This window comes from Pavona decussata, unplaced genomic scaffold, assembly GCF_977016875.1.
Source record: "Pavona decussata unplaced genomic scaffold, jaPavDecu1.1 SCAFFOLD_49, whole genome shotgun sequence".
NCBI lineage: Eukaryota > Metazoa > Cnidaria > Anthozoa > Scleractinia > Agariciidae > Pavona > Pavona decussata.
In genome coordinates, this window is record NW_028145471.1 from 1,177,501 (window position 1) to 1,199,677 (window position 22,177).

Genomic DNA, 22,177 nt, shown 5'->3' on the forward strand with positions numbered 1-22,177 from the left:
GCAGATGTTTGAACTGCAGTCGCCGTGTCAAAACACAATTAATTAAATAGCTAAGGTACCTGTTATAAATAATGCTTTATCGCAAGTTTGATCTCTATTGAACACCTGCCTTGTGTAAAGCTTTCGCTCCGGTTGACAAAGCTCCCTCTAATCATCTGTCACGCCACACTTCTGTCAGTACCGACCGTTCGTTTGATTGGCAGTCCTGTCAATTAGCCTTCAGAAAGCTGCTGGTGAAAAACTTTATACAAACTCGTCTGTCCACCCCGCTGTCCACCGCGAAAAAAGTCTCTTTTGCTGATCGTTTCTCCTCGATGATGTCTGAAGGAGCCAGCGAGGAGCATGTTGGATGAACAGTGTACTGTTTTACTGTCTTCTGTTTGATCTCCGAGATCGCGCGCTTCCATCGAACAGACGCCATCAGTTTTGGCAATCTCCCCAGGTTGCACTTATCACGAAGCACGGATAGAAAAGGGGGCTAAACAAACAAAGGCCAATGAAAGCGATAGATGTAACCACAATAATAATGACCGGAAATTAAATAAAACAGGAAACAATTAGTTTAAAATTGGGACCCGCATATTATTTCGTTTAGCTGGGTCTGCCTTCAGCTTGTGCTTCAGGCGTAAAAAAGAAAGAGAAAGAAAAAAAAAACATGTATTGAAAAACAACGTTGAAAGAAAACAGAGTAGACTGGGAACAAGGGAGAGGGAAGGGAGAGAGTGCGAGTGCAAGAAAAAGTGTCTCCACTTGTTCTTCCTACCCCCCCCCCTTCCTTCCTACCCCCCCCCCTTCCCTTTCTTAGATTACCCCTGCTACGCAGACTAAATTAACGTCCGGCCAGCATTTGCCCAGTTCCTAGGTAGACTGTTCACAGTCCCCTATTTTTCCGTGTGATCGTCGAGATCGAGCGCGTCTTACCGTTAATGGCGGCCATCTTGATTTTTAGATGTACCGAGGGGGCGGGCGTCGGGGATTAGAGCTCTAGGGGGTGGGGGGCGAGAGAAATAGAGGCCTACTCCCAAACCGTCCCCCGCCCCCTAAGTAGACTTAATACTCTTCCCCAGGTTAGACTCGGTACGACGGATAGTCAAGATGGCCGCTATTGACGGTAAGACACGCTCGATCTCGACGATCACACGGAAAAATAGGGGACTGTGAACAGTCTAGTTCCTGGGCCTCTTTCTGTCTTTGATCTCGGATCACGTGGTCCGAGCGAAAAAGTGTCCCCACTTTTTTTCTCACCTGTTCTCGCACCCCCCCCCCCCCCCACTCTCCCCTCTTAGATTACGCCTGCTGCGCAGACTAAACTAGTAACATCCGGCCAGCATTTGCCCAGTTCCTAGGCCTTTCTCTGTCTTTCATCTCGGATCACGTGGTCAGAGCGAAAAAGCGAGGTTTTTCCCAGCCGTTCGCCTTTGTTACGTCACCGAAATGAATTGATCCTGAGGGCCTGGGAGAAAGCCAGGGACAAGGCAAGGCCAGCATGGCATCCACGTTTCCAGAGCCTTCTTAGTAGCGGACATCAGTGGAGCGGATCATAGCGCAACTGCTCTTAAAAAATTCTAACCATTAAATTAATAATTTATTTAATTTGCCATGCTAACTCCTAAAGGACGGTCTGCACGAGGTCCACTGATAGCTGAGAATTGGTCAAAATTTTAACCATCAGCTGACAAATAGCATTTTTTTCACTGATGGCTAATGGTTAAACTTTGCCCGAGTATAGTGTGAATGTTACTTGCAAATAACAAGCCAATAACTGTGTGGTTTAATACTTCCTTGAGAATAAGTTGCTAACGAAAACGGCTCGGAGCTCCTCACAAGTTGTTACCAGAAGTCGTGCGTATAGGCAGTGTTCGTAAAATCTCGAAAGAGATTAGAAATACCCGACAGTTCTCCGGAAATCTTCGGATACTCGACGCTGTTCGGCTAATGACAGGGATACTGTTGATAAGTTGAACAGGTGAGAAGAAAAAGTTAACTAAGATCCGTCATAATTGACAGCTGACAAATGGCTTCAATTTTAACTGATAGCTGAGAATCCAGCATACACACTCCGACATCCCTCATAACGTAGCACTCTGACGTAAGAGGCTGGCACTGATCTACACTATTTAGCCCTTAGCACTGATTTGAAAACGGTCAGCTGTCATTTATTGTCATAAGTAACTCTATGTAAAGAAGTTAAAAATTACCGTTCTTGGGAGCTAGTCCTTGTTGGTGTAGCGGTTATGTATGAGTGAAATGAAGAAAATGACCCGGGTTCGAGGCTCACATGTTCTGATTTTAAATTTCTTTTTTACGGTTAAGATTGAGATAAGTGGTTTAAACCAAATCGAAAAGTTTGAAGTAAGTTTTGCACTGTGTAAACGTGATAAGATGTCAAAACCCAGTCTTTCCGATGGATTGCGGAGTGTGCGTTTCCCTAAAAAAGTGCAGCACAAAAAATGTACATCAACCAACTATGAACCACTACTCAGCAGTGCTTTACAATATTGCAGGCTTGTTTTATTTCTTAGTGAATCCAATATAAATATCGCAAACGTTGTATTCTCATATAACTTTGGACGGTTCCTATTCTAAAAAAAGTTCACAATTCTCTTTAAATTTGAAATCCTCTTCTTACAAAGTTCGCCCGCCTGCACGGAGACAAGGCAATGAGTGTGGATCGGCAAACCAAGGCGTCTTTCTCTTCGCATTTCCAGCTCACTCGACAAACACGAAGACAATTTTCACGGACACGCAACTACCAACACAACTACAACAACATGCAACGTCTATATCCGCCAGCAGACAAAATGCTAACAAGAAAAGTCACCACAAGACTTGCTGGTATACAAAATACACACGAGACCATGAAAGGTCATAACGGCTTTGAGGAGAAGAGAAGATAACGGCACCATGGCAGTCTGCAAAGTTTGAGTTGTTTTTTTTTTTTCTGTATGATAATAATTTATACTAATCTCGCGACACTCCATCGTCACAAATGAGCGAGCTACTTGAATTTCCCGCCACGACCTCCACTGTCACGGCGTCCTCCAGATCGCCCGCCCGATCCTGTTCCCGCGCTTCCAGCTCCGCTGTTCCCGCCAAATCCTCCGCGGTTGCCGGCCCGAGATCCTCCTCGGCCAGCTTGCCCACCACCTCCACTCGCGCCGCCACGCGCGTTTCCGCGAGCTCCTCCTCCTCCGCCGCCGCCCCCACTACCACCCCGACGATTTCCACCGGAACCACGACCAACTGATCCACTTGGCTTCTTTTCCTCTATGTTGATTTCGTGGTTACCGATTCGGATTGGCTGGTGGGATAAAAACCGAATATCAGAAACATATCAAATGTATGTATATATGTAGTGGGAGAAACCTGACCTTAGTAGAAACGGCCCAATAGAACGGAATTTCCGGAACGTTACGACAACATCACGAGGTATACCCAGATTTCCAAACTTCTATTCCTTAAAACTGTTGTTCCATTCGATTCCTTGAAAAGCGCCCTAGAACATCGAATTTCGTGATCTAGCACCCAATACCTGGAAAGCCGATTAGCGGTTGACCCACGATTAAATTCCTTAATCCGACAATAACTAATCGCGAGATGAAAAGACGTTTCTGACAGCGAGTTTATCCCTTGATGAACTATCCCTCGATTACATCGCTAGAACAAACCAGTTAGACCAGTTAAATGAGCGGGAAAAAAACTCGCTTGCTCGAAGCTTGGATTAGAATTGGTTAGCGCTCATCGTGCTTTCAGCCACAGAATCTAATTGAAGGGTAAATTTTATCCCTCGATTAGGGCGATTTAATCGTGGCTGGCCTAGCGCTAATCGGCTTTCGAGAACTGGGACCTGATTCTGGAAACTAGAAACAAAATACGGTAAAACATTTTCACGGCAGCATAACAGAAACATCATGGAATAAGTATAGCGTCAAAAGCAATAAACTGATTTTTTTTTCTCTATGTTGTTAGGCCACAAGTGTGAACCATGCTTCTCAAACTCATTGATAATTCATCAAGCCAAAACAAAGCAAATCACTACCGTGAAGGAGGCTTAGAAATGTGATCTTAATTATAATAAAATTTTGTGAACTTTTGCTTCGAATTTCTCCAAGAATTATCAATAGTTTGAGAAGCTATATCAAACACTCGAAAGAGTGTTTCCTCTTATTTCCAAACACCTCGGAGCTACTTCTCGGTGTTTGAAAATCGGAGGAAACACTCTTCCTCGTGTTTGATTTATTACTTAAAACACTCACTCTGTTGTTCAGGATCTGTTCAACTGGCTCAGAGCTGTTAAAGATGACGAACCCAAAGTTCTGAGGACACAACAACAACAACAACAGAAAGTCAATCATGACAATAAAAAACAAAGAATTTTATGTACTGGATTAATGATTTTAAGAGGAGGAACAGTGCGAAACACCAGCAGATTGTTATGTTTTAGGGTTTCCACGTACAATTTGCCCTTAAATTGTGTTCTAGCAAAAGGAGTGTCAGCTGGGAAAATGAAGAAACGTGGACTGATTGAACAGAAGTGGCTGTTAGAGCAAGTCTCAGAGAGTTTGCTTTCTCCACCAAGACCTGGTTGTTCAAAAGCCGGATTAACGCTTAACAATGATAATCATTTTAAATTTTAAATATCTAGACAGACTCCATACGTGCCAAACTTTTTGGTTAACTTTTTATGTTACAGCTTTTTTAATCAGCTATTGTTCTTTTTAGTGTTTATAGAATGCAACTTACAAACATATTTTGACTTGATAATAGGGAGCTTAAGCACAGACGTTCGTTAGCCACGGACGGTAACCGGAAGTCGAATGTGGCGTGGTTTGGCTCCATATCAAGAACAGGAAAAGCTCTTGTTCATGACTGTGGCTTGACGTTACAAACGCGATGACGTAAAAAAAAACACTCCCAAAAGAAAAAAAATTCAATTTCCGGTTGCCGTCCGTGGCTTAAAACGTCTGTGCCTAAGTACCCTAACGACGTTTAGCTAACGTCGGAATGTCGTTTTTTAGCAATTTTTTAAATCTTAAAATGATTTTAAGAAATATTTTATTGCAATTTTTTATAGTTAAATGCTTTTCTAAATCACTTCTTCTTCAATGATAATCCAGGATAATTTTGCAGTAACCTACGTATTAGGCCTTCCTAAGGGGAAGGAGGAGGGGGGAGGGGGGAGAGGGGAGTGGGAGAGGAGGAAAGATTGCTTGATGAACCAAAAGAGGGTCTGTGAGAGAGACTAATCAGAGCCTAACTAGTTAAAGGCGGTACCACCGTACAGATACGAAACAAAAAAATCATGTGTACCTTAGGATTGAGCCTGATTTCTAGGATTGTTCCGTACTCTGAAAGGACAAAAAAGAAAACATTTTGGGAATTTATGTTAACAGTTTTACAGCTCCTTTCAATAATACGTGGGCTCTGGAATTCAAAAGTCAACCAACGATTTGCACTGATTGGCAGCAGTAAAAACCGAAACGGTTGGTTGAACCTTGAACTTCAGAGGGTCTGCGTGTTATTGAAAGGTGCAGTGAGTGCACAAAAATAGCAAATATGACCTTTGGAACATGAACAGTTAGCCATCTTAAAATGCACCAGGCCGGTGACTTTGATGCCTACTGAAGATGACTTGCTTCTTAGTTCATGCTATGCCCTACATGCCGCCCGGTGCAATGGGCATATAATAATAATAATAATAATAATAATAATAATAATAATAATAATAATAATAATAATAATAATAATAATAATAATAATAATAATAATAACAATAACAATAATAATAATAATAATAATAATAATAATAATAATAATAATAATTTATTTATATAGCGTGATTTCCAGCGATGTCCAATTGCACTTTACAATTACAGCAAATAAATTTCATTACACCATACAATACTGAATAAAAAATTTACATTAATATACTTAGGTCTAATATTCCTTATGTACAAAATGTCTAAATGTGGTATCTAATTATATAGAAAAGCTTTCCTAAAAAGATGAGTCTTAACTTTTTTCTTATAAACATTCAGGTCATCACAAGATCTTTTTTCAAGTGGCAGGGAATTCCATGGTTCCATGTCCCATGAGTGAGTGAGTCATGCTATGTCAAGATCCCTTTGGGGTTCACTCTTCCTGCTATGTTACCAATCACTATAAACATTTTGAAAAGACTCTTCTAATAACAGCTAATGGATAACACCTTTTAAAAGTTTTCTTTTGGAGTACTCACTGGAAAACACATTTCGCACGTCATCATCCTTGACCCCACTAGGCAGATTGCCGATGAACACCTGATGGTTATCAGGGGCATTCCGCGCAGTTAACCTTGAATCTCTGCTGCTGTTCGTACCTCCACGCACTTCTTTGGACGGGCGGGAAGGAGCAGCCTGGGGTCTAGGCGGAGGTGGCAACACAGACTGAGTAGGAGCCTGGTGACAAAGTTACAAATTCCTGTTAATTGACACTCTAAAAGAGCACAGTGAAACCTTGATTTTAACAAACCTCTTTAACGAAGGCCTCGGTATTACGAATTATATTCTCCAGCTTAGCCTTTTAAAACATGGAACAGAATCTTGATATAAACGAACCCTCGGTACAACAAACCAATTGCACTAGTTCCTTGGCACTTTATTAAATCGAGGTTCCACTATTGATGGAGTCTAAACTTGAGACATGCTAAGAAGCCTAACTATTTGAATGAAGCCCTGTAGTGGGGTCATGTAAATTTTCAATTCTTTATTAACATGTAACAAGTTAATAATGGCAATCATTCTCTCATAGATGATAGACAAAAAGAAAATTTGTAACAAAAAATCACTTTATTTTAGTGTCAATGTATTTAGCACTAATTGGTGACACTCTACTAGATTGAATTGGAATTTGGAAATGTTGGTTTTTGAGGAGACAGGAAAACCAAAGTACCCGGAGAAAAACCTCTTGGAGCAAGGATTAGAATCAACGACAAACTCAACCCACATGATGGTGAATGCAGGAATTGAATCTAGGCCACATTGGGCCACTGCTCCCCTGCAAAGTTTTATTTGCAATTTTTTTTGTGGAGTGTAACTTGACCAGATGTTTTGTAAACTGCATGTAAGCCGTTACCTGTTGAGGCTGTCGCACTGGGCGAGGGTTGGACACAGGTGCTGTGTTACTCTGAACTGATGGGGCACGGGATGCAGCGAGTGCAGCCCAAGTCTTTGGCTTCTCTGGTACTGCAATCAAATTCCACAGTTAGTTTGTTACAAAGGAAACGTTTACAAGAAAAATGGTTTGAGGTTGTGAAAGCTTGACATGAAAACTTCAAACCCTCCAGAACAACATGTGTTGGGTCAAATATTGACTCAAGTAACATGGTTTTAACATTTTAGTCTGTGGACAATATTCAAACGAAAGCTATGGAGCAGTACCTTCCCATCACATTGTTTACAATGCTGTCAAAGGTTGTTTTAGCTTTTGAGTCTGTGGATAAAATCCTGAAATGTAACCATTCAAAAGAAAGCTACATGTACATGTGCTGAGCAGTACTTTCCTGTAGTACCGTTAATATGAAATACAAGTTACTGCTTCAACATTTTGAGGTTGAGGATAAAATCCTTAAAAAGTGAGACCATTCAAATGAGAGTTCCAGAACAGAATTCCCTGTTGTACTCTTTGTTATGCTGTTCAAGCAGTTGAGTGTGAACATTCAAATGAAAGATACTGAGTGGGGTGATGCTTACTATGCCTTTCAAGAGGGTTCTGAGTTTTGGGTCTGTAAATGAAATCATGAAACTCAACCATCTTGAGAATGATGTATTACAGCGGTTACCAATAACACGCGACCTACCGTCTTCAAAAGAGTCGGATAAAGTTGCGTTTTGGTGGACGTCAATCAAAGGAAAGCCGTTGAAATTATTTTGAATTCTGACAAGATTCCAGGGTAACCCGCCAAGAAATTAAGAATCTTTCCTTGCTAAGAGAAGGTAAACTTTATTTAAATTGTTTTCTGAGCCAGATCAAGGGAAAATAAAAGGTACTTTTGAATTACTGCACGTGATAATTTGCTCACTTGCACGCGTCGCTGATTCTGCAAAATTATTACGGATAGCAATTTAAATGGTACAAAAAATGCTTCATCTAAACAATGCCCATTCTTTACGATAACCTGGATTGGAAATAAACTTAAAACGTTTACCATCTGTCAGCAGGTAAAACAGCCAATTTTTGGTTCTTTTTCCTTGAAATGTTGTCAGAATTCAAATTAATTTCAACGGCTTTTCTATGATTGACGTCCACCAAAACGCAACTTTATCGGGAGTCTTTTGAAGGCGATAGGTCGCGTGTTATTGGTAACCGCTGTAATCAGTAAGTGACACAGGCGTACTCGAAAAAAAATCCGAGTGCTCCTATCATTCTGATTTATTCACCAGGCTTAAAATATTCCATTCCTGATAGAAGCACTCAGATTTTTTTCCGAGTATGCTTGTGTCATTTACTGAATAATACATCATTCTCGTTTATTCACCAGGATTAATTAATATTCCATCACATTTATTCCATTGTGCATCAACCCGCGCAGAACTTCGAACTGTTCAAATAAATTCTAGCTTTTGCATCTGTGAACAAAAACCCAAAAAGTGTAAAGTGCTGTAAAAAATATGAAAAGTAGGCACCTGGTTCAGTAGGTTCACCAGATGCCTCATCTAAAGGAGCCTCTGGTTCAGACCCTGGTCCCTCGGGCTCCTCTTCTTCATCACCCTCCCCCTGTTCCTGCTCAAAGGCTGCCTCTTCAGTCTGTCCATTGGTGGACAGAGCATGAGGATCCTCCTCTTCTGGCGTCTGAATGACTGCTGTCTCACGTGGTTCATGTGGATGCATCTGTGAAAAGAAAATGCATTAACACCTCAACAACTTCATTCAACCCATGCCACATATCAAGCAATTTACTATTCTGAAGCAAAAGTGCAGTCTTTACTAATGAACTCTATGCATCAATTCTTTTTTTTTTCTACGCATTTTGTACGCATCAATTCTACCACTCATAACTCAGTGAGGTAGTGTGCCAGCATACCTGCCAACCTAAGAAATAAGGATTACTCCCTCCCCCCATGAAAGAAGAGGCTTTGTCCCGTGCTGCTGGTGAGACACAACTGCTCTTACAACAAAAATATTATAAGTAACACACCTTTTTAAAATTGTCAGGTCAATTGCAATTACACGTGTTCTTCATAAAACAGAAAGTCATCTTCACAGATCTATTGGGATAAAAATCCCTTGCAAACTTGGGGATATACAGTTGTACATACAACAACCCAAAGTTCCTTGAGTAAAGTAAATTTTTTTTCACAGAAAATTAGAATGTTCCGATTTTTTTTAATGTTGGGAACCACAAAAATCGGGTCAATTCTGATTAACCGGGATGGTTGATAGGTACGTGTACTGTGAGTGCTAACAAGTATGATCACTCAGTGGTATTTGAAGAGCTTGAAACAAGTACATGGTCTGGCCTTGAGATATACATTGCTATAAATCAATTTTTTTAGGCAAAGGTTTCAAATTCAAAGTACAGTTGACTCCCGATAACTTGAACCCTCGCTTACTTGAACTTCCAGTAACTTGAACCAATTGTCCTTTCCCTTTAAGTCATTTTCTATATAACTCTAGCCTCAAAAACTCAAACTCCCTATAACTCAAATTTTTTTCAATTTCCCTTGAAGATTCCAGTTATCAGGAGTCAACTGTGCAATGATATTTTCCCCTTAACTTGAACAGTTCAAACAGAACAGGAGTCATGCTTGGTTGTTTTCTTTTGTTGTCTAAAATTCTCTAGACTACCACAAATTTAAATATATAGAGACCACTGAGAGAATATGTAGTTTGATATTTGGAACTCAAAGGGATATATGCATGCATTTCTAAGCTGAAAGACGGAGCCAACATTCTGTACGTGCCTGAATTTCAAGTGACTATAAAACAAGCATTCACCGTAAGTAATTAGCAGACACCAACCATCATTATTTTACAAAAACTAGACAGAAGTTAGTGTCACCTGTGGCTGTTTGTCAATGATAACTTCTTGAAGTTCTTGTGATTCTTCAGGTTCATCATCGTCATCATCGTCGTCATCATCATCATCCATCAGAGGTTCTTGGTTCATCAGTGCCCCTGGGCTGTGATAAAAAATGAAATTGTTTAAATCATACTTGTCATCATTAGCTGCACATCTGCGAAGATATAACAGCCCTTGTGCTTTGTTCAAAGGAACTATTCTTGAGCAAGCCTTCAGGCTCTATATACCACAATAAACTAGACACAAAATGAGTACATTTATCTGTGGCAACCCTTTGCCACTAATACAGGGAGATCTTTTTTTTTTATCTGAGGACGTCAAAGGGATAGTTGCAATTATTATATGTTTAATTTCCTTTGCTGCAACTTCAATTAAATGACATTTTATTGCTGCTTGTGTGATTAACAAAACTGTGACATGTTTATGTTCTAAAGACATGTTAAATCACATTATGAAATAGAATGCAACCCTACATAAGGGACATGAACAGGCGTTTCATTAAGGCATGGGCACTGGGCAGAATGACCAACTGTGAACATGATTTTGCCTGGCTGCTTTCAACAATCACAACCGACATTTTCCAGAAAATAACATATCCAAGTCGACTAACTTGCCCAGGTGCTCTAATCCCTTGCCTGTCTGTTCAAAGTATTAATGATTCAATCCCTGCATCAAACCAAGGTTGTCTAAAAAAAATGATAAAAACGAGACAATTACCCATTGGTTTGACCTTGGCCTGTATAGTACAGGCTGTCACCAGGAATGTCTTGAACCACATCTTGCTCCTGGTTAGACTGGTCATAACTGCTGACTGCACTGTTCACAGGCACCTGCTGAGGGAGTTCCTCTTCCCCTTCAGAATCTATGGACAAAACGTTGCAAAAGAAATCAAGAGGCAAGCATGATGTGTGACAAAGAAAAAACAACAACAAAAGCTTTAATGAAACACTAAACAACACATTTGGCAGCCAAATTTAATTGTCCACATTTAACTAAACCTATGAAAGTTCACATAAGTTACCACCTTTCTGTAAGAATAATACTTTTTTCAGAACTCACTTTCAGAGTTGAGATGACTTTCACTTCTAATATTAGTGCAAACTACTAAGGATGAATACCGATCAAAGTACCGCTAAGCAGCTTTAAGTCAGCCGCTCTGCCTGCAATCGGAGCACTCCATGTGCCTAGCCATCTTCACAGGCTTTGCATCCCCCAATTCTAGTATTAGTGAAAACTACTAAGGAATCTTGTATAGCAAAGCATTGAAGTATATTAAAGGTCACCCACTACATGCTGATGGGCAACTTGAAATAATTTGCAGAGTTAGTGAATTATATTCAGTTCAGAACTGACTGTCAGGAAAGCCATTTTATCAAAGCAACATGTGTAGTTTCTTGATCAGGCAAAACAGGATTGAAACTAATACAACAACAAAAACAAAAATGTCATCTGGGAGATTTATGTTAGGGATTCGACCATGATAAGCAATGAAAGGTTTTGGGAAAGAGACCACTGAAGTTGATGTCAAGGACTATTTTAAGGCCCAAGTATTTTCTTACATTACTTGAAAAACAGATATGCCTTATTGTTGTTACAGCACACAGACATACCAACATTCCCATCAGCAGGTTCGTCACTAGTCTCCTCAGAGAACACCTCATCTTGATAACGGAATATGTCATTGTGAACATAATACTTTCTTGGACCCTAATGGATATATAGAAAAACAGTAGCTTTGTTAAAAACCAGCTCCTATTGGTACCAGGGAAAAAAACAGTGTACATATAAGTTTTTTTCTCATCTGGTTCTTGACATCAATCAGCTACAAAATTAGTGACATCGCAATTTAAACAGTAGGGAATTCAAGCAACGACGACGGTCACGGCAACAAGAGTGCTGCAAAACAATAGGTTTAACGAGCAAAAACAATCGCTCTCGTGTGTATTAAATGTATTTTGGTACATTTCTTTGCCATCCTCTGCAAAATGACAATGTGAAATGACCAAATTTAATTTTAAGAATGTGAGCACACAACAATGAATTTTTTAATTCTCTATCTTATCTTGAATGCCGTTCCTATCAATTTGGTTCTGGGTTAGTTCGCCATTTTTAAACGAGTTGAAATAATCGCAAAGTAGCCCAAATAAAAGTGAAGTTAAATTTTGAAGTGATGTTTTTGTTGGTGTTTCTGTCGTTGCTGCTTAAGTTCCCTAGTAGAAAAAAGTGTAACATGGCACTATCAAACAAGGATTGCTCAACAGTACATGATGAACCTCGCCAATATCTCCATTGTCGTGAATTTGAGTCATTTAATGACTAGCACTGACCTCACCAGGAGCCAAGACAAACGTTTGCATGAACCTCCGCATCGGCTGTCCATCATTGGACAATTCACCAGACACCTACAAGACAAAAGTACATTTAAGGAGGCTCCAAAGGGTTTTAGTCATGTGATGCATGTAACCCACCCACGCCATAGCTAAGGTGCATGTGTCAGCTGAACAAATCAAAATTTCTATCCACAGTTACTCTCACAGAACACTGCAAGTGGAAATTATGCAACATAAATTACCCAAAACGGAATTAAAAGCTGTGGGTAACATTTGTTTTGATCTTAAAATTTTGCATGGTGACCTATTATATCTTGATTTTTTGCATCCACGCCACTTGAAATGTTTGGGACAAAATTATCCCGTGGGTGAAAAGGAAACTTGGAATTTGAAATTGCCGTATGATGCATTCCAACCCCTTTACTGTGCCATGTTTGCCAATGGATTATATCTTAGTAGATTCAGCATGGCTGTTGTCCAACTAATTTTATCATGCCAGCAAAAAATGTTATTTTCTAAATCTGCTTTTACAGCAATTCAGAAAAGAAAGAAAGGAACAGACATATTTACCTGCACCACCACCCCTCCCCCCACAGTGGAGTGGCTATCCACCTGTCTGATCTTTGTATGGCAATCATGGAAATTAAGATCCTTGATCTTGCTGTAGATTGCCTGAATGAAAATAAGCATTGATGAGCACTCACAAACATACTTGAGGACTTTTCAACTTTCAGTATCAAAAACACTAATATCTATGCATCATTGTTCTGAGACAACACAAACAATGAACTATTTTTATCTCTTTATCCATCAATACTGAATATTTCTGCCCCATTTATTTACCTCTTGGCCAATCACAGGGGGTTCAGTAGGTCCATTCTCAGCCCTCCCATGAAGAAACCAAGACTGCTTTGTATAAAACCTGCAAAAAATGACCATGCACGTAAAAAAGAGACCTGAGCAACATGTACTGTATTTCTTCAGTTATAAGGAGTACTCCTTTATAAGACACACCATAAACTTTAAAACACGATTATCACAACTTTTCAAAATGAAACTTTCACCTAAATACCCGGTTATAAGACGCAACCAGAATTACACTTGATGGGATCTTGATGTTGTGGGCGATCTGTACTGTCTCGTAGTTCAGTTTACTTACAAAGCAACAAGTTATTATGACTGTGTAGCTCTATGCAACCAGTCGCTCAAGACTTAACGGGAGCCATGTAAATTCCTGTTCTCAAAACATCTGAACCTTTGTCACCCTCAACAGTGGGAAATATTCATTTCTCTCTTCTAATATAATATTTTTATATGTAGGTCAAGATAACTTGAAGGTAAGAACTTTTTTACTTTTAGGAGAATAAATGAAGTACAAGAATTGTATGGAGAACAATAAAAAGAATCTATATACTGATATTTCTAGTGTACTTTTTTTTAGGGGGGGGGGGGTGGGGTTGGGAAATTTTGGCAGGCACTTTTTTATGGGTTTTAGGTGCAGAGAGGAATTGTCTTTTTGGGTTATGTTCTGAGACACTGGACTTTTTCTGGGTCCAATTTTAGCCCAACAGGACTTAGGGGGTCCGACAGACAAGAACAAATCAGAGAATTCACTCCGCAGAGAAAGTTAAGTGCTGAGGTGAATCCATGAATTTCCAGCTGAGCGTTAGCCCTAGGAAGGAAATGGCAAACCAGACAAGGCAAAGGGAAATTTATTCTTAGACCATGGTGGGAATTGATCGCACAACCTCCAGATTAGATCACAGAAGTTCTGCAATGAATGTTCACTGCAGAGGTAATTCTCCGATTCATTATTTGCGTCCTTAGTGCTGTGCAGCTCAACATTCATTATCCCATTCACATTCTCACTGCCACAAATTAACATCTTAATCACTCATGACTTGTTGCTGTTTCCTTCCTTGCGGTAATATAATGCTAAGTTGGAAATTCAAAGGTTCATCTCAGCACCTAAACTTTCACTGAAGGGTTAATTATTATTGTCTGATACACCATTTGTGTCATGAGTGCTGGCGGCACAACATTCACTGGTCTAACAAATAACCCTCATTTTATATTCACACATTCCCGTCACTACTATACCTACAGGTGTAGGTTCCCCCACTGGTACAAAGACTCTTACAGTACCTGTGAATCTGGACAGGCTCTTGATTCAGGAGGGTGTAATACTGCCGGACAAATTCTCGCCCAACACATTGTGGAGATGGAACGGTCACCATCCTTTACTGAACTGAAAGAAATCCAGGCAAAACAAAACTCAGTACACTGATTAACATGTTCTCCTATCAACTTGTAATTCTCCCTATCCGAAACAGAACTTCATCATTGGAAAATACTATATATCACACTCTGACTGTTGATAGGGTTGTCATTTAGCTTTTGTATAAAAAACGCAAGATGACAAAAGAATAGAATAAATAAAACGATCATGAATTCTTAATAAAAAGAATGTTGTCTTGTCCAGGGAGTGGACAAAAATTTTTGTCGTCATCGGGGGGTTGCCAGTATTCGACACTAATGCTTGCCCGATTGCCCGGGGCAAGTAAAATGATTCAATGGGCAAGTAAAACTACGGTAAAAGTTGCCCGATCGGGCAAGCAGATGTTTTGCTCCTGTCCACAGTGTGTCCAGCAGGAAATAAAGCGAATTGAAAACTCTTTGCTGTCAATTTATTTATTGTGTTAATATGGGTACCTGCCTTGGGATATTTTCATACCCGTTAGCCGTAGATTGAAAAAAGATACATATTAGTTTGAACAAGATACAACGAAACGGGCACGAAACACACAAAATCGTGGCCTCCATGTTTTTTTAACCCGCAAAGAATGTTGGTAAATTTACCGTACCCAGGCTCCAAGCGGCCAAATTTACGCTTCGTATTTTCCCGGGATTTTCACAGCGATCAAGTTGTTGAAATGAGTCTATTTCAGTTTGGGTTTTCAAGGAAAAAGCGAAAGAACGATGAAAGGGAAGAAGAGAGGGAAAAAGGAAGAGAAGTTGACGAAGTTGAAGAGGTTAGAAATGCTGAGGAAAAAAACCCAGAGGAAATCTCTACTGAGACAGGAAGTCTTTGTACTAGAAAACTCAGGAAAATACGCTTGAAAGCAAGCGAGTTAGAAGACACATGCACCAAACCTTGACGAGTTGTGGCATTTTAACATTTTCCATGGCTTGAATTTAAGAAGGAGTAGGCTGTGTATTGTAAATGTCAAAAACCAGCTGTGAGTTACCCAAATAAAGTTGATTTTGATTACAAGGTAACGAGTTACCTAGGCATGGGGGTTGTCTTGACGCTTAGCTTAAGGTTGGAGATGGACAATAAACGGCCAGCGAAGCGAGCCGGCGATTTTTTGGGCAACCAAAAAATACACTTGGCAACAAAAAATAGAGACCTGGTTGCCCAAAGGACAATTTAGCAGGAAAGTTAGTGTCGAATACTGGTTGCCATGGTATGCCATGGTTAGAAGCGCAGATAACAAAAGAGCAAATTTATGCCAAAATTGGCTTGTTGTGTGTCTGCCAGTTGCATCTGACTCCAAGGACACAGATTTTTTTCTTTGTCCTCCACTTGTTACAAGGTCAAATATTATATCTTTCTTTTTTCCTGACTGAGCTTAAAATTTATGTTCCACACCACTTGATCCCTGCTTAAATATTACTTGGTCAATAAGGTTTTTAAATGGGTCTGAAACTAACGTTTTTGGTAGTGTGGGGGACGGGAGATGGCGCAGTGGTGAGAGCACCTGCCTCCACTCAATGTGGCCTGGGTTCGATTCCCGGACTTGGTGTCGTGTGTGGGTTGAAATTGCTGTTGATTCCCGTCCCTGCTCTTAGAGGTTTTTCTCTCCGGGTACTCCAGTCTTTTCCCTCTACTCAGAAACCAACTCTTATAAATTCCAATTTGATCTGAAAAGTGTCCCCAAGTGCCATACATGTATAGTTTTTTACACAACTAGCAAGGATTTCATCAAGGCCCAGGCAGCTGACAAATTGAACATCTGACTAGCTTTTTCCATGAAAAGAGCCAGCATCCAAGTTAACTGTCCTGCCCAGGGGCACGAACCGCTTGCCCGGCTGTTCAAAATCTTATTGAAACCCCTGATCTGTAGCGGTAAAAAGGTCATGTGGACCTGTAATACATACAAATAATTATGATAACTGGCACAACTAAATGAGTTATCACTGTTCGATTCCCACCAAGGTCAAATGTTTTTCCCTTGTCTTGTGTGGTCTCCAATTTCCTTACTAGGGCTAAGTTACGTTCAGTAGGAATTTCATGGATTCCCTTATATGCTGCAAAGTTAATATCTGATCCATCATTTGCAATAAACTAGATTTGATTTGGAAATATTCTCAGGTCAATTGCACTGCAGTACAGCAGGGGCTTCATTAAGATTTTGAACAGTTGGGAGGGAGGTTATTGCACCTGGGCAGACACAGTCTTGGATTGAATAAGCTGGTTGAGATGTTAAAAGCAGCATGGCAAATTGAACTTGCGTTCACAGACAGTCAATTTGCCCTTATAATGAAACCCCTGGCATAGGTATATGAAATTTCTTGCACTATATAATTGCACCAATTAAGAAACCCTAATGATAAGGAAATACCCCATCTTGAGATCCATATCTTAAAGTGCATGATCAATCTCGAACGATCAGGAAGGGAATATTTTGACACAATTTTGAATTATAATACTTAAGAGTTACCAATGACTACCAGAATTACAGTTTACAAAATCGCTGATTCGATTTTTTTTGTAGCATTTTAGAATTAGAATTAAACTGAATCAAAGCACTTTGTACTTAAGCCTTAACTTCATTATAACAACGCCATGGAGATATATGGGCTCATTTTTTCACGTAAAAAATTATTTAACTTTGAGGATAAATAAATACACATAAAAGACGGTCATGTATGAGTTCTTTATCAGTCCATTTTCAAAATAAAACGAATATTTCAAGCCATCAAACCAAAACAACTTGTGTAGCCACCCATTAGAACCGGCGGCTTTTTGATTCTTTTATTAAAACAGAAAAAATCGAATTTGCAAACCTACCCAACCTTTTATGTGGTGATCGATGGTCGGATCAGAAGAATCTAAACGATTGCTTCACTAAGGAATGAAGACGAAATTTCCAGATCTTGTCAGAAGAAAGGGACAAACGGCAAACTGACCATCCAAGCCTTAAATATAGTAACCACAACAGACTTGAAAGACCCTGCCCTCACTACACGAACGGCGCGACTCCCACACCACGCGCCGCAAGACCGACTTAAAGCTGACTGCAAAATAAATGATTTAAACACCCTTACCTTTGCAAATCCCTGTAATCAGCAAAATATACTCTTCAGAAGCATTTCCTCTCCCAAACGGCTGGATCTTTAGGTTATTCCATAGGCAAAACGCGCAATTTTCCTGTTCTTTCGAACGAAATTTTCACCGCTCACTCAACTGCTCTAAGAATCACATGCTTGACATGCTCAGTTCGCCGTCACTGCGCAACTAGAACCAGTCTCTTTCGGCTTTCTTTGAAAACTCAAAACGAGGCCAGCACAGGAAAAAAAATCATGTCAACATGATTTCCAAGGTTACGTCAATTTCTGCTTATTAAAGCTGAAGCTGATGGATATTCTAGGTTCTTTCAGGGGTGGGGTAGGGGAGTGGCCAACAATTTTACTTGTTTCGATACTTTTACCCGTGCGGGGGGGGGGGGGGGTTTACTCCCCTATATGAACTATTTAACAAATCGACGGCAGTTTTCTATGGTCTATACTCTTATAGACCATAAAATGACGTCAAAAAATGTTCAAAACTCAAGTGGAACCACGAGCCGCAGGCGAGTGGTTTCACTGCCAAGTTTTGGACATTTTATGGCGTCATTTTATGGTCTATAAGAGTATAGACCATAGAAAACTGCCGTCGATTTGTTTTTTACCATAACATGGAAAAAGTGCGAGCGGAATTGGCTTTTTTTTTTTTCATTGAGAAAGCGCGCGCGTTACATCTGACGTCATTTTTATTGTCTGTACTCTTATAGACAATAGCTACGAGCCAATCAGCGCGCGGGAATTTGCACAGTTATTGTAAAAATAGGTATATAATTATGGTTCGTGCCTTTTTGGTCAGAAATAGGGTATCGATTTTAACCATTTTGGTCTGAAAGTCTGAAAAGGGTTAATATGAGCTAGAACCCAGATCTGGGCCCAGTTGTTAATCCTGGGTTAACATGAACTTTGATTGGATATATTTACTAATCCATAAGGATTTGTCCGGAAGATTTTGTCTCTAAGTTTTGCCTAAGACTTTTCTTTACCATTAGCTTAAAATGAGCCTTTAAAATCATTTTTAATGAGCAAGATGAAAACCTCGTTTAACTTTTAATCATGGATTAGCGTTTATCGCCTTTCGAACAACCTGGGCCAAGTTGTTCGAAGGCCGATTAAGCTAATCCTTGATTAACGTGAACTTTGATTCGAGTTTAATAACTAATCAATAAAGATTGGTCCAAAAAAATTTTTTTCCTCGGTTTTGACTTACGACTTTTCTTTACCTTTAGCTTGAATTAGGCTTTGAAATTACTTTTAAAGAGCGAGATGAAAATCTCGATTAACTTTAAATCGTAGATTGGCGTTAATTGGCTTTCGAAAAACCCGGCCCTGGCCCTGAATTTTAGAGGCCAGGCTCCAGTTGTTGAAAGAGCAGATAACTTCACCAAGAGATAAGTTGCTTCCAGCAGACAAATGTATTGGTTGGAGTATACACATTATCCGCTGGACAATGATTTACCACTGGATAGCATTATCTGTTCTTTGAACAACCAGGGCCAGATCGTAAAACAGGAACCAGAAAATTACATATTTTTGTCTAAAATAGGGTCAGAGAATGGAAAACAGAGCCACGTACCGGCAAACCCAGGGCCTTTTACTCAGCTCATAATTTTTGTTTCAATGCACACACAACATATCCTCGTCAAAAAATCCAAATAATTTTATTACACACAACATGGGAGAAGCTTCTTTTTATTTACAAAGAAATATTAATCAAATAACTTAAGTGCACGCAATGTCAATTTTGTGGGCAGTTTTTCAACCTTTGTTTGCACACCCTTAATGGATATAATTAACATTTTCATGGATTTCTAACCTTCAGATGACCAACATAACCCCAAATCTGATTACTAAAAACCTAAGCACTATAAATCTCATCCCAAAAACTACTGCAATGGTCTCATTATCAAGAAAATCAGCATATAAAACAAAATAACTTCCACACTGTACAGTTGTTAAAATTAGGAAAATTCGAGTTCTAATTTTACGCTTAGAATATTATCATGTTGCTGCTCTACGAATATATTCCGGTGTAGCAGTTTCATAGTCAGTTGAAAACAAACTATCTACATTCTTCGACATATAATCTAAAAAGTCTTGAATGTGCGTCACTACAAATTGGACACTCTTCTCATCCAAACTGGAAAAAGAAAGAGCATTTCCAAGTTTTACAAAGAGTCTTAGTAAATGTTCCGCTCCGTATAGATGGGACATTGGAAGGTTCGGGTGATCAGCAAGGACGTCTCCATACTGATTCCTTTCAAATTTGTAGAGTAACTGAGTCCCAAGCATGACATTAAAATATTCTTGCACGCCATCAGCAACTTCTTGGACGACTCCAGGTTTTAATCCATCATCAGGATTGTCAGCTCGTGACTTTATATACTCATCGAGAATCTCTTTAATGTTTCTTTTCCTTGGGATAGGGACAAGCTGTTTTTGACGAGTTATTAAATCCCAGTCATCTATGAGCCATTGTTTAAGATCATCTGGAATAGTTATTTTAACGTCAACACGGGGAATGTAGTTTTCATCGTTTTCTACTGGATTGGCTATTCTAGATCTCTTTTTCCTTGCTGGGCCAGGCACTTCAGCTGCTGGCTCAGTAACACGTTTCAAATTGGGTTTGTCATTCTCTCCTTGTACCATCTTGTCTGTTCGCTTCCTTGATTTCTTACTTTTCCTGTAAGAAAACAAAACTCATCAGTGGAGCCTTGGCTAAAAGTTTAAAGTTTATTACGGCAATAATAGTTCCTCACAACGTAAAAAAAGTAAGGGAGAAAACCTTTATACATTTCTATTTGTTTACATTCATTTTCGTTGCAATCCACAGTTGTGGTCTTGATAAATCAACACAGGTGTGATCTGTTTGGGTTGTTTGCCATTGACAAAAGAAATGCAAAAATTTGTTTAAAATAAAAGTTGTTTTCCTACCACCAAAAATGTGCATAAATCAACTGAACATCATTAGGGGTAACCCTAAAAATCCCATTTGCCCCCTCCAGCCTCATCCAGGCCTTGCAACAATTTGTAACTTTCCAGTAGCTCATAGTAACTACATAAAAATTATTTAATGTAGCTACTGTGATCAGCCAAAAAGCACAAAGTCTATCAACCGTTTTCCATTTGGCACACATCTAACAAGGTTAGCAATCCTAGATCCATCAACAAGAAACAAGATCAAGGATATATCTGGAAACTTGATAATCAGGAAGCTGGACAGTACATCACAGCTGCTGCTGGATATTACTCTTCCTGTTATGTGCATCAAAAATAATTGTGTATTATCACACACATAGCTCCATCTTGGGGTGCCAAAAAATTCATTTCCATGCCGTATGGAAATCTTGTTTTGTTCAAGTCTTTATTTGGTCTTGCAGCAGGTCCCCAGTGCAAGTTTGTTTGCAAGAACATGCAAATAAATTGCAAAATATTATTATGTAACAGCTTTGTATTGTTGCATTATTTCTGATGAGCTTGGATAGATAGATGTGCAATATGGTACAACAATTGCAACACAAAGAATTTTAGTTCCAGCGGCCTAACATCGCAGATATGCGAAATAGCATTTTTCTTTCTAGTCAGCAAATTTAGCTCAACAGAAAAACATTACATACGTTATGGTCCTGGGGATCACATAAATAGCAAAACTCATCCGGTCAAAAATGGTTCGTTTCCATTTAAACTTAACTTTGTATTTTCAAAAACCTTTCCAATACTGGAATATTTCATAATACTCTTGGCTAGCTGTAGCCTTAAAGCTCTAATTGGCAAACTACAGCATCAAAACACAATGGAACATCCACTGCATCACATGCAGACGTGTTTCAAGCGCATTTCACTGTATTTTACTTCCATCTGAGCATGGTTCATATCTGAAAGTAAACTTCCAATAGTTCGAGTGGACCACCCTTTGATATGAAACAAGCAGGCTTCGGAGGCGGACATCGACACAAAATGCACGTGGTTTCACCGCTTGATCAAACTTCGATCCACATATTTTTTCTTTGCCGCAATTTTCCATCATTTGCCCTCCATGACCTACTGATTAATACTTTCGAATAATGAAATCAATACATACAGGTTCTGTTCTCTCAATTCTCTCTGTTTTTGTAGATTTGCCTCGTTAAATTTCAACACCCTGTTTTCCGGCACCCATTCGTCCCAGTTTTTGTTCCAACCGTTGTAGTGGATAAGATATCTGGTAACTTTGTCTTTCAACTGGCCTTTCATACACTTCGCTTCGTAAATCAGAGGACCATGATAGCAGAGAATCCGTTCACCCTCGCCAAACTTCAGTTTAGGTGGCATTTTCGAGGGAATTTTCGCTGACTCACACTCCTCAACCTGCCTTCGCTCGAAAGCGAACTCAAATGTCGAGGCGAAAAGGCGAAAACGTGGTACGATCGTCGTTGATTGTTATAACGCGATGTCTCATTGG

General features: G+C 39.6%; 2 protein-coding genes and 1 pseudogene across 4 annotated transcripts in view; all 3 read right to left on the reverse strand.

Moving 5' to 3' along the window:
• LOC146481535 (heparan-sulfate 6-O-sulfotransferase 1 pseudogene) overlaps nt 1-726 on the reverse strand; it is a 2,458-nt pseudogene extending 1,732 nt beyond the window's left edge. Inside the window, exon 1 of the transcript XR_014864440.1 lies at nt 1-726. This exon is cut by the window's left edge and continues 1,732 nt beyond it. The product of XR_014864440.1 is annotated as a heparan-sulfate 6-O-sulfotransferase 1 pseudogene (transcript).
• Nucleotides 727-2,486: 1,760 nt separating this feature from the next.
• Nucleotides 2,487-17,874, reverse strand: LOC146481536 (ras GTPase-activating protein-binding protein 2-like). The gene is made up of 14 exons (XM_085108322.1): nt 17,722-17,874; nt 14,536-14,638; nt 13,234-13,312; nt 12,961-13,062; nt 12,388-12,462; nt 11,671-11,767; nt 10,778-10,922; nt 10,040-10,160; nt 8,664-8,868; nt 7,114-7,223; nt 6,239-6,437; nt 5,311-5,348; nt 4,257-4,316; nt 2,487-3,301 (listed from the first exon to the last, which is right to left on the reverse strand). Exons 2-14 carry the CDS (start codon nt 14,625-14,627, stop codon nt 2,999-3,001), a joined length of 1,626 nt encoding a protein of 541 aa, XP_084964448.1. The 5' UTR covers nt 14,628-14,638; nt 17,722-17,874; the 3' UTR covers nt 2,487-2,998.
• Nucleotides 17,875-19,372: 1,498 nt separating this feature from the next.
• LOC146481537 (mortality factor 4-like protein 1) overlaps nt 19,373-22,177 on the reverse strand; it is a 210,183-nt gene continuing 207,378 nt past the window's right edge. Inside the window, exons 2-3 of one of the 2 annotated variants that reach the window (XM_085108381.1) lie at nt 21,818-22,074; nt 19,373-20,419 (exon numbers count right to left, since the gene is read on the reverse strand). In XM_085108381.1, the coding sequence (XP_084964507.1) occupies nt 19,738-20,419; nt 21,818-22,047 (912 nt within the window). In that variant the 5' untranslated portion in view covers nt 22,048-22,074 and the 3' untranslated portion in view covers nt 19,373-19,737. Of the gene's footprint in view, nt 20,420-21,817; nt 22,143-22,177 lie in introns of those variants that run through there. The other variant, XM_085108380.1, reaches the window with a different exon arrangement.